The sequence below is a fragment of the Zonotrichia albicollis genome, chromosome 5 (genome assembly GCF_047830755.1).
Source record: "Zonotrichia albicollis isolate bZonAlb1 chromosome 5, bZonAlb1.hap1, whole genome shotgun sequence".
NCBI lineage: Eukaryota > Metazoa > Chordata > Aves > Passeriformes > Passerellidae > Zonotrichia > Zonotrichia albicollis.
The window spans coordinates 34,518,294-34,531,426 of record NC_133823.1 but is presented as its reverse complement, the minus strand read 5'-3'; the positions used below and the strand labels follow the sequence as shown (position 1 = coordinate 34,531,426).

Sequence of the window (13,133 nt, the reverse complement as noted above, 5' to 3'; positions counted from 1 at the left end):
CTCTAACTATGGAGTAGTGGTGATGAGAGAGAGGGAGAAATATGTTTCACAAAGTGTTCAGCTGTCTGTACTTCAGGTGTGCTATTGTAAAACCATCGTTGGCACCAGGGTGAGAGGAACATGGAGTAATCTTGGACTTCTGGAAGCATAATTCTTGTTCTTCAGAAACATCATGTTAGTGCGCTGCATCATTTTGACTTGATCATTAATATCTGACCAAAACTGTAAATTAAGTGAGGACAGAAGCAGACAAAGCCAATCATAGACGCATTAGTTACTTTTCTGTTCCTTTGTTTCCAATGGTGAATCAGTTCTGCTCTGACTTACCTCTGGTTTTGCTTTTCCTTTTTTACTGCAGTTTATTATGCTGACATACATCTTCATGTTGGCCTGGCTTGGAGTTACAGCTTTCACTTCTCTGCCTGTTTACATGTACTTCAACCTGTGGACCATTTGCCGAAATGCCACCGTAGTGGACGGAGCTAATCTCTGCTTGGATCTTCGCCAGTATGGTATGCAAATAAAAAGCACTAAATGAAAAGATTTCACAAAAGAAAACATTACACTACTTTGCTTCCATGTGTTTGAAATGAACTGTTCAGTGTTGCTGAAGCAATTGTTAGATGTCTCTCCCAGCCCTTTTACCCACTAGTCTAAATAGTGCATAAAAGAGGAACTGCATTGCCTGTCCTGACAAAAACTGAGTCAACCTTGTCAATCTCCCCAGAGAAGTGAAAATCTGTCATGGGGCTTTGGCTTAGTCTCTTCAGAAATTGCTGTAACTTGTCTAAAATGCTTAATTAGTCATCTATCTGGAGAACGACTTTTAATTTTGTGGTAGGACACTGATTTGGAGATGTGAGATCCTAGGGTATCAGCTGTCTCTGCAGAGGTGAATTGGGACACAAGATTAATTGCTTTCAAAAACCTTGATGAGGACCAACAATACTGATAGTAACACTCTAAGAAAGTGGTTGAAAGAGAGAGAGGGAGTGGGGCTAAAAACTGTATGCTGGAGGTTAGAATAATGTTGGGTTATGCACCTATGTGTGTTTTGAGAATGTGAAATTTGGGTAGAAAGGAACTTGTGATCTTGAAATATCTGTGAATTCTTGTGTTGGTGATGGTAATTCAATCCTTCTACAAGACTGGTTTGATTCTACATAGAATAGAATATTCTACATAGTTATAGTCTTAGTGATTGCTCAATGCACAGAGCTTTGAGCAATCATACTCTCAACAGACAGTTTCTTATCTTTCCTTTTGTTTCCTTGGCCATTTCCTTTTGAAAGAAAATGGTATCAATAATAGTCAACATTTCAATTAACCTGAAATAAAATATTTCACATTTTTCTTTCATGAGAGGGAAGGAAATTTGGGGTTTTTTATTGTTTGGTTTTTTTCCCTACATAGCATGGCAGGTGAGTTTAAAAAGCAATTATCTGTATAGATCCCATCAAGTATATTATTTTTCTATGACCTTTTATGTTGTTAATATTCATGAATATTTTTTCTTTAATTCTATTTAGGATGTTCATAGAACACTAATATGTACAGTGTATATTCTGTGAATGTACCTTTTTAGTGTGGATTCAGTGCAAAAAACACTGGTTGATGTTAGGAAAGAACCATTTTTCATGGTAACTGAGCTAAGTGCAGTTTTTTCTTCAAGCTAGTCTTTAATTTAGTATCTGGACACTAGTTAAAGGAAGCAAGGTAGCAGATTCTGCTTATTGCTGCTGAAAAGAGAAACAATAAAGTATAAGTTTGTGTAATGCTTTTTTATAACTTGTGGATGAAGCTTTATACCAGATCAATATGTTTGAAACCAATATACAGCACATTTTTCCACATGAGGGTAGAGAATGTTTGTGAACATTTGAAGTGTATAAACTGGTTGCAAATCATTTCTGGTTCTTTAATCCTTTTGCTGATCAAAATTGGGAATAAAGATATCTTCAAAAATGGCAGAACAGTTGTTACCTACATGTTTCTTACTAGGGCTTTTACCAAATAGATAATGTGTTTTGTGCTGGCTGAGAATCCTAGAATGGTTTTAGTTGAAAGGTATCTTAAAGACAAGTTCCAACTCCTTGCCATTGGGGCAGGGAGACATTCCTCTAGATCAGGTTGCTCAGGACCCCGTCCAACCTGTCCTTCAACAATTCCAGGGATGGAATGTCCACCATGTTTCAGGGAAACATGTTCCAGAGCCTCAACACCCTCATAATAAGGAATTTCTTCCTTACATCTAACCTAAACTTATCCTCTTTCAGTTCAAGCCATTACCCCTTGTTCTACTGCACATGCCCTTGTATAAAGTCCCTCTCCAGTTCTCTTGACAGACCCTTTTAGTCCTGGAAGGCTGCTAGAAGGTCTCCCCAAAACCTTGTCTTCTCCAGGCTCTGCAATTCCAGCTGCCTCAGCTTGTCTTCATCAGAGAGCTGCTCCAGAGTCCTGATTGTCAACAAAACCCAGATATCTTTGTTAAAACAAGTCTTTAGCTTTTCTCATGTACCAGGAATTCCAAATAATGTGAATATTTATTCTTCCCCAGGTATTGTAACTATTGGAGAGGAAAAGAAGGTTTGCACCTCATCAGAAAGTTTCATCAAGATGTGTGACTCTAATGAGGTAAATAAATATCATAGTATTTTTGGCAAATCCATGATATATGTTGTAGCAGGAAGTAGCTGGTATATGTTTTCTTACTGTTATTGGTCTAATTCTAGCTATGGAGATGAAATAAATGACAGTGAAAAACACAGTCAGGCAAGTAGTTTTCTGAGTCCTTTACCAAATTTAGTCAGTGCAATTTCTCCCACCATTTGTTTTCTAAATGTGCTTGTGGTTTGTTTGTTTGGATTTTTTTAATAGTTCCAGTATATTTTTCTTTGTTACTGAGATGTTTTTGAAAGCTAATGCCTCTGCTGCACAGTGAATAGGTCCATATAATGAATCACTGATTGAAGGGCTTTTGACTACTCTTGTGACAGGAGAGCAAAGATTGCAAATGGCTCTGGCCAAACCTCGTTGAACATTAGGATAGTAGCTCTTAGTACATTTTGCTTTGTAGTTTTTCCCTTGGGCAAATGCCACCTGTTTCAGCGCAGTTGAGGGTTCTGGTTTTGTCTTTAAATGTTAAAGGACGAAGACAGGACAAAAAAATTACATCTGACTGAAAACAAAGAGAGGCTAAAATGTTGCTCCCTCTGAAGCCAGAAGGGTCAACATATGCTAAGTGTTTTACTGGGTCTTACTGTGGTTGAATCAATTTTAGAGGGCAGGTGCACACTCCTCCCTTACACCAAAACCATTTTCCAAAATCAGCTCTTGTGGTGCAGTTGACTCTCTGTGGCTGCTGCATAAACCAGGTCACTGACATTAAAAGCAAATGTAATAATTTGGTTTGGGGTGAGGTGAGGATGGTGGTTAATTTGAATTATGTAAGTAACCTGGTTTATATTATATCATTCTGAACAAATTTGAGAGGAAAGTGGATCAATATATGAGGATGGAAAGCTACAGTTAATGAAGGGAAAATGGGGTTTCTTAGGTTGTCTCTACCACTGGAGAAGCCATCACAAACATAATTCTTGTAAGCTAGTATTGCAGTATTGTAGAATAAAAAAAATCCCAAACAAAACCCTCAAAATGTGCTGGAGTGTTTATATTAAATAATTAATTTTCTTAATGTTTTATTATGTAAATGCTGTATATTTAAATAGAGTTATGCTTTTTCCCTGACATGAGCATTGCAACAAAACAAGCACAATGCCATGTAGTAATATCAATCTCTTGGAAAAATATTCCTATTCATTACTTTTGTGGAAGGGTGGCACCAGGAAGGTAATTATTTGTTCCATGTTAGTGTGAATTTTTGTTCATTTTTTGTTTGCTGTACAACCATGGAAGTCCTTTTCTTTGCCTCCCTTTGCAGCTAAACATGACATTCCACTTGTTCATTGTGGCACTTGCTGGAGCTGGAGCAGCAGTTATTGCTATGGTAAGCTACCATACCCCTCTATACCTCATCTGAATTGCTGATACCTTCTGGTTCTGACTTAGGATCAGCTGTTCGATTTCCATACTATCACCCAAAGCTATTATTAAAATACAGTTCTGTAATTCAATACTCTCCCTTTTTGTCTTCTTTTTTTTCTTAATATATTGATGGATTACATTTTAAGTAGAATATCACGATTACTTTTTTGAATTGAAAAAACTCCTTTAAGTACATGCTAAGAATTTTCACTGTTCTCTTGCTGTCTTCAGACAAGTGTCTGAATTCACATGTCTATTTTGTAACCATAGTATTATACTTTTATGATCTCTGCCTTTCTGGGTATTCATAGGCTTGCCACACTGCTATTTTAGGAGCAGAAGCTTCTTGTCAGTTCTGTGAATATATGTGAATGTGTTGATTTTTCTGTCAGGACTAATTTTTCTGCTCCTTTATAATGAAGATCACTTTACATTTTGACATTTTGTCAATGAGAAGGTTCCACTGAGAAAAAAGTATGTGAGCTAGTGCCCTGCTCTTCTGTCTTTTGTCTGCTGCATTTGCTTAAGCATAAAGATATTTTTAGACTCACAATTCTCTACTGATGTAGGTTTGCATTATGCATGCTGCAATGGGAAATTAAAAGTGACTGTTACTTGGTTCTGATGCTTTCAAAAGTGTTAGTGGTGGTGATTCCTATATACTGCTTATACTAGCAATTTTTCTATGGATCATAGGGCCATGACTTGTTTTTTTATCCTTATAATTACATTTATAAAAAAGTGCATTCAGAAAATATTCAATGAAGCTAGTACTCCTCTTACATCAATGATATTTTTTGGTTTTTATCTGCCATTTTTTCATTATTACATGACACCCTGCAAACAGCAAAGATAGCTAAATGAAAAATACGTATTTTCTATGTAGTTTTTTGTTTCAAGGCCACAAATAATAAGTTTAGTAGTAGAATGCAATTATTAATAATAATAGTTTTTTCACACTGAAATTTTTCTGCTTATAGTTCCAAAAATGGTGACCATATAGCAATTATGATAGTATATCATTAGTGTTAGGAAATTAAATCTAAGAGATCATTAGTTTTCCACTGTGTGATTATTTTTATGTATATTCAGTAGATATCATAAAATACTATTTTGTTCAGATGAAAATTCTGCATTTCAAACTAGAGTTTTGAATTCAAATAGCCACCAAAATACATTCAATGAAAAATAACACATCTTAAGTGACAGCAAATTAAGTAAATAGATTGTGTCGCATAGTTTAAATACATAATACTTTTAATGAAGTTTTTAAAAGTCCCTTTGAAGCTCAGCATATCAAAGATACCATAGCTGCATTTCACTAGGCGCAAATACCCTTTGAATTCACTTTGATGGTGCACATTTATTCACATGTTTTTGAAGGATTATCCATTTCCAAGCATGCTTTCTGCTGAATTTTGTAATGCACAGAGCAGACATGATAACACTGTTCCAACAAAAATATAAATTAATATTCTAAGTGCTAGTAAATGGCATACTGTCCCAGTGCTGGTAGATGTATGTTTAATTAATTTTTTGCAAAAGGTTTTTCAAGTTTCAAACTATGCTGCTTGTTTTCAACCTGCCATTCTAATCTGTTAGGTACCTAAAAACGATCACATTCCACTCTTTGATAGTGTAATTTCTAAAACCAGCATACCAGACCACATCTCTAGGCTAAGACAAGTGCTTCACACTTGACATAGTACCCCAAACACAAGGGAAATAAAGGAAAACTCAGAATTTTGTAGTTGGACATGCAGACATTAAAAGGTTTCCCTTTAAGGAAAGTTTATTTTCCCAAGTCAAAAGTAATTTAAGGGAGGAAAAAATAATTTGGGGTCCTAAGTATCTCATCCAGGAAGAAGAAATCTTTTTTCTCCAGAACTTACACTCAAATTGGTAGACAAAAGTAATGCATCAGCAGTGAGAAACAGTGTGCAGAAGTCATTTCAGTCATTGGAGAGCCAGTGCCCTTCACTACATGTGCTGCTTCAAGAATAATCACAAATATGAAATGATGACATTTGTCTTAGTGTATATGCAGAACATGTTTCTGAAATTCAACAGGAAAATTAGATTAAAATACCAGTCTTTTACAAAAGAAAAACTTTATTAACATAATGGATGCTAAAAAGATTTCTTGCAAACAATTACTTTAAACCAGAGTAGTCCATCTGACTAAAGTGGTAAGTATATGGTATTTATGGCCAGTCAGTAACAGTAGTGCAACATCAGTGCTGAATGACAAAATCAGTAAAATCTGCTTCCTGAAATGACATTGTAAGTTATGACATCAATATAATCCACTATATCCTCACTTCTGGATTTGCAAACAATTGCAAGTGCCAGACTATTTAATTTCTGAAGATTTCTTAAACTCTCTAATGCCAGTTTGATTCTACAAAATTCACAAAAGAATCAGCTTATTCATAAATGTTAAGCCCATCTGTCCCCAGGATTCTTTTCATAAAACTGGGTTTGAAAAATATATTTTTCAAAAAGTAGTCATTTATTGCATAACCAATAAAAACTTGTTAAAACTTGCAAAACCATTTGATCACAAACCACAATATCCTCATATTTCTTGGTCTCAGATTTGCTTATGAAAGTTAGATTTTTTTTTTTTTCACAATTCACTAGATACCTCTTTAGTCTGCAAAGGAGAATGTTGTTTTTGGGGTTCAAAAGGAGAATTGTCCTACATATTAGGACTGATATATCAAAAACCTCATCTATTTTACAGTATATATCAGGGAAAGTTTCATTTTGCAGCAAAAAACACTGTCAAAGAGTTTATTTTGAAAATGTATCATTTTTATGTCAATGCAAGATGGGGAAAAAAGAACCAAAACCTGATAGAATTATTTATGCTGTAAATGCTTTTTGAGAGTCTTTGTCATGGAAAAAATAGCCAGGCTTTTGGGTCATGTTTAATTTGTACCTTATATGATTCCGAGCAGTACCGTTCTTTCTTATGTCTGAATGGATAACAAAGGCGTATGGAATAGATAATTACTTATGCATTTTATACATGCATACCTATAAATTTTACTGTTGTTAGTGTTACGTTAGATAGAAACAGAAGATTTGAAGTGGTTTAAATGTAAGCTCTAGCATTCAACAGTTGATTGTAAAGCCAGTATACATTCCAGCTGTTATGTTTCCCCAGAAACACTGGGTAAAAACTTAATTATGAGATGCAAAATTTCCTTTCTCAAAGTTACCATGTGAGCTGGTAACTCTTTTGCCCTAACTTCCACAGAAATTATGTTCTGTAAAGTGGAGATTCAATCAGTTCTCCGGAAACAGGAACAAGGGAAGTGTAAAGTTGTCTATTCCTCTCCCCAGTATGATTGTGCTCTTCTGCAGGTTGTGAAATGCATGTAAAGGGAGGAATTAAAGTTATTTAAACTTGGGTCCTGGGGACGAAGTGAAGTGTCCTGCATGGAAGAATAAAACAAGCAAACAAAAAAAACCAAATAGCCAACTCCACAATTTCTAAACACTGAAGCATACATTCACCTTATGAGGAAATCTAAGCAGGAATAGGTATAGAAAGACCCTGCACTGCCTTGCATATGTCGGTAATTGAAACCTCCTGAGGCAGGCTGTGGAAGCTGCCTGGCTTCAATTTAAGTAAGCCTTGACGAGGGCCCCACTGGCTTCAGGCTATTTAGGTCATGGAATTGTAAAATGCAATTAGACAGCCACTTAGAAACGACCTCCTTATTGTGGCTATGTTATCTAGGAACTTGGTGTTGAAATAAACAACAAAGGTGGTGGTACTGTTCAATGTATATGTCATTGTAAACATGGATATATATTTGAGATTATATTAGTTAAAGAAGCTGTTTCCTGGCAAACCTTCCTACTTACATTGAATATAAACTCCGAGAGTTTCCACAGTTATTACAGTAGTGTGATTCAGTAACATCATAAGGAAAGGATGGGCAAATAATGGGTGTTTAATGAAGGTCAGACTGTTACCAATATACCTTCAAAGTAGTCTATTTTTTAACAAAGAAAAATGCTGAGTGAAATTGTAAGACATTAAGTTTAAATTTTTGTTTTACTGGGTCATTACCAAACATTTTGTAAGGGTAAGAAAAAGTGCCTGCATCATTCCATTTTCATCACAGATTCTTCAGTTGCAAGGCAAATATGTTTTAAAAGGTCACAAAGATGTGAGTACACTGCTCAGAGAGCTCCCACTTTCAGGATTCTCATGTCTGCAATCTGTTTGAGGTTGAGACTGTATTTTTAACTGAAATTTCAGACTCAATGAACCAGTTCTCATTGGGTGCAAATTGCAATTGAGATGACAAAATTTTTAGTATTACCAGCCTGTTTATTTTGATTTTTCTCAATCGTTTTATTGCAGAGAATTTAAGGCGTTTCATTCAGTACAGTGGCAATCCAGGATTAAGATCTCCCATTTGTTCTAGAAATGCCTGATGCAGAAATTACCCATGGTGAAAGCTTTTGGAAGAGCTGAGTTAGGATAGAAGCTGTTTCCTTTTCCTGTGTACTAAATTATGACTGGAGAACTTTCCAGAGTGACACACAACATGCTGCTATCTCCAACATCTATATTTATGGATTGCTTTGCTAGTGTTGTGCTCTAGATATCAAGAAAATCCTAAAGATATGTAGAAATACTACTCTCTAATTTTTCCCTAGAGGACATATTCTCTGTACAACTTTCTAATTTGTGTCTCCTCAAGTCAGACAGCATTACTCAAACAAGGATTAATTAGAAACTTGACATAAAACATACGGATAAAAAAGGTGGCAAAAACATTTGGTCTTTTTAAGGGTTTCAGAATGCTTTCCTTGATCACAATTATCCAGATTAAGAAATGTACTTTTGCCTGTACTAATCAGCAACAATTGCCCACAAACGATTGTGAAAAAAATGTCCAAATATTCCAAAAGAAAAAAAAAACCCAAACATATTAGAATGGATCTGTTCATTTAAAATGAATCTAACATGCTCATATGTACAATAGTACAACATGAAAAGGAGAATTTGCATAATCTCAAGGTGTTTTTTTTATTATTTATTGTATTATTATTCCATTTCCCATTAACTGAATCCCAGTATAGTATCTTGATTTCTTAGAGAGGGGTAAATATTTTGGATCTCACAAAATAGTGCATTGCTACTGAGGAAGAAGACTGACATAAATTAAAGACATGCTCTCCTCGGAAAGTGTCTGAAAACCTGCTAGGGAGGGAATAAATGTCCAGAGAGTCCCAGCACAAACTAGTTAAATGTCCTTGTGGAGCACTTTTATTTTCTGACTGAATACAGAATAAACAGAGCATCCACTTTTTTTCAACTATATTTTGTCACATTTTGCCTAACTGAATTTATTGACATTTATTGACAATTTCCCCCCAGATTGGTGAGTTAAATACAAAGCTAGAACTGTAGTTGAAAGAAGTCATGGCTAAATGAAAAGAAAATGCTAACTTTAACAAAAATTAAGAAGCAGAACTTTCTGTAATTGTTTTAGATATGCAATCATAAGATGTGTCTATGGCATATTTTGATTTTAAGAACTACTTTAACAAACTTCTTCAGTGGGGAAAAGTCTACAATAAATACATAGCCAGAAGGTATTTTTACAAGTAACTAGCAAACTCGCTGAAAAATAATGCAGGAATGATTTGGAATTTGGATTTTTCAGGTTTTAGGGATTCTTTCCTTGTATCTATTGCTACCAACTACTAGTTATAGTAACAGTAACAGCTAAGAGGTGAGTAATCTGAAGGTTAATGAAGCCTGAATTTGCCATCATGGTTCTGTAGTACCTAGCTCCTGCTGATGAGCACCTACAGCCTCCAAGTTTACACGTGCTCTAATCTGACTATCTCTGTTGTTTCTTAACACTGTGTTACCTCTCTTACAGGTTCATTATCTCATGGTCTTGTCTGCCAACTGGGCCTATGTGAAAGATGCTTGCAGAATGCAAAAATATGAGGATATTAAATCAAAGGAGGAACAAGAGCTGCATGATATTCATTCTACTCGCTCTAAAGAGCGGCTCAATGCTTATACATAAAAGAAACCTTGTCTTACTTCCTAACATGTGAATGCTTTGTTGTTTAACTAAAGGCCATCCTACCATTTTAAAAACAAATGAAAGTGCTTCTCACAAAAGATAGTTTAGGTGACTTACATATCACCTACATACAATTCTTGGTTGTCTAGCACTTGGTTTCCTAATTAGTTCTTACTTTGTGTGACCATTCTATACCACAAAGCTCCTAAATAGCCTTTCCTGAATCCCCTTAGGTGAATTAGTTCTGATAGGTCAAGGATACTAAACTATTGTCAAATACAACTATGTGTTTGATTTTTTTAATCACTTTGTATGTGTTATGCATAACACCTTTTGCATTGTTTCTTATATGTTTTTGGAAAAAAAAGTAGCTTTTTATACTTTTTAGTTTTGAGTTCAGTAACTACTTTAACTACAGGTATACTTCAAAGGGACCATTGTACATGATGTACAATATATAAAGAAAACATTCTGATGACTTTCCTTTATATATGGAAAACCTGCCAGAGGGACCCTGATCAACTTGAATGAAGGTCCTAAGAACGTTTTAAACAATCAAAGGTGCAATTTCTAAATTTGTAATAGTGGGTAAAAAAATAAAAAAAAAGCGAAAAAGGAAAAAAAAAGAAAAAAAAGAAAAAAGTGCTTCTTATCTTTGTTAACATTGTATTATTGATGTTTTTAAAGAATATTCTCTTGTTTCAAGTTCCATGGGTGGTAATTCCTGTTTGTATTGTGAGCATGCAGTCCGTGGTGCTAACAATGCATGGCCACTTGCCTTTTGAAGGAATTCAATACCACGGCTACCTGTTAACGATTTATGGTATATAGACAACTGTTAATTAAGTGATATAGTTATTCATAGTTTTCTACAGAATAATCTCTCTTTAATTCAATGATGGTTATGCTAAATTGGAGCTGTCCATGTGATGATGTAAGAAATTACTGCTTAGCTACATTTATGAAAGTAATATATCAAAAATGCAGTGACCATAGGAGTCAGATGTCTTTTTACCTGCTTTAAAAATTTAAATGGATTGCACCTGTCTGAACTGTAAAAGATATATTAAAGGAGACTTCCATAAATGTTATAGCTTGGCTTCTAGCTTTCCTACACATAATGGTTTACCTGTATTACGTTGAAGTAAGGTGAAAGACCACTACAGAGCTTATTATTTCAAAGTGTAGTAATATATTTGAACCTTTATTTTGATATGAAAGTGTTATCAGAATGATAGGTCATCTTAATTTGAAAGAATTACCTGTATCAAAAACAGAACAAAAAACCCTATTTAAGAAAAGTCGGTATTATTGGACCAAATTTGGTGGATTTTTTTTTTTTGCCTATTTCTAATGCTACAAGAATGCTGTAAAGTGTCTTTTAAAGTGATGTAGCCTGACAAGACATTTTTGTCAGTGTTAAAAACCTTAGGTAGTTTTGTGCACTTATTGGACCATTGTGAATTCTCTCTCAGTGTAAGTGCATTTCTAATAAAACTTCTTGAGTAAAACTCTTCTTTGTACTATTACTAGTCATGCATCATCAGTAATTTTTAACAATTCTTGTAGTAAGTAGAAGGTAATACTATAGTTACTTGTGGCATGATAATGCATTAAATAGTATTAGTTGGTTGAGTTCTTTTTCTTTTTCTTTTCTTTTGCTTGTTTTGGGGTTTTTTTGTTGTGTTTTTGATTTGGGGTTTTGGTTTTGGTTTGGACTTTTTTTTTACACTTAAGCTGTCCTACGGGGTCAACAGTTTTCTGATAATGTGCAGTACCGGTATTACAGTTCTGCAAAAAGTATTAGGAACCTCTTTTTGGACTCTATATTGTAGTGTTTCAGTTTTGTGTCTTAAAATGTTTGTGCTGATTTTTAAAACTATGTCTTTTAAACTCATGTAATGATGTTAATGCTTTTGGCTCTTCTCTGGTATTAGAGTTTGTATTTTCACAAAGAATGCTTTGTAGCAGGCATTACAATTAATCTGTTTTGTACATAAATGTGCCAACAGCTTGATGGTGGCGTTTTTGAAATGTAGAACAAAGTGCTTGCAAAATGTAATAAACACACTTGTGTACTTTGTGTTCTTGTTAATTCTTTGTGTAGTTTTTCTTTGCCTATACTGGACAGGTCACTTTAACCAGAAATGGAAGAAGCTTGATTCTCCTACAGACCTTACTATTGCACAGACTGCTTTAAATATGTCTCCTAATCAGCACTTAGTTCCAGAAATCATACATCTTAAGACTAAGAGAGTAAAATGTTTTCTAAGAGCAGAGTTTCATAGTCTAGGAAGTGCCAGGTAGCAGAAGCCATGCTTGCTGTATTTTTAACATATCAGTCAAAAGAAAAATTGGGAAAGATTCCCATTACTATAGTGTCATTTGGAACAGCTGAGTAGGAACTTGTCTGACAGCAGTTTGAATATTGCTGAGGATAGTGATACCATACCGTGGTAGCAGTAATACTTTGAAACCTTAGTAACAATACTACATTACTTACATGCATGTAAAGTAGTTTAAATGCCTAAGAGAGATCTATAGCTGTGCCAACTAACCTGGTATCACAAAGGAAATTATTTAAAATACAGTTACACAATGTGCTTGTTTCTCAGTTAAACAGCTGTTGTGGAGCTCTTTGTGTGCTCTTGATGAGGACTTGTGTCAGGATGGCAGAAGCAGCACAAGCCAAGGGAGTAGACGAGCTTCCCACAGCACAGCACATCAGTCATAAGTGATTCACTTCAAAGTCTGAGCATATTTGGTTTATTCCAGAGACTTCTCTGTTTGTTGACTGCCTAAGCCGATTTTTTCTGAGTTAGGCTGCAAGGATCTTGCCTTCTATAAACACTTCTGTGCTCAGTCTAAACTTGTGCCTATTGTGCTTTTAAGAAACAAGAAAAACCTTGGAGGTTAATCTGTTTGGGGCAGGTTTTTGCTGGACAAAAGGCTGCAGTTAAACAAAAAAATTCTGTTTAAGAGGCTGGAATCCTCTTAGATACTCAATTTTGCACGTTC

The 13,133-nt window shown here is 35.0% G+C and overlaps 1 protein-coding gene across 1 annotated transcript in view; it reads left to right on the top strand.

The window, feature by feature from the left end:
* Positions 1-12,210, top strand: part of GPM6A (glycoprotein M6A) — a 115,604-nt gene extending 103,394 nt beyond the window's left edge. The window contains exons 4-7 of the mRNA XM_005483816.4: positions 359-512; positions 2,558-2,634; positions 3,941-4,006; positions 9,963-12,210. Of these exons, the coding sequence (XP_005483873.1) occupies positions 359-512; positions 2,558-2,634; positions 3,941-4,006; positions 9,963-10,115 (450 nt within the window). The 3' untranslated portion in view covers positions 10,116-12,210. The remainder of the gene's footprint in view (positions 1-358; positions 513-2,557; positions 2,635-3,940; positions 4,007-9,962) is intronic.
* Positions 12,211-13,133: the final 923 nt, after the last annotated feature.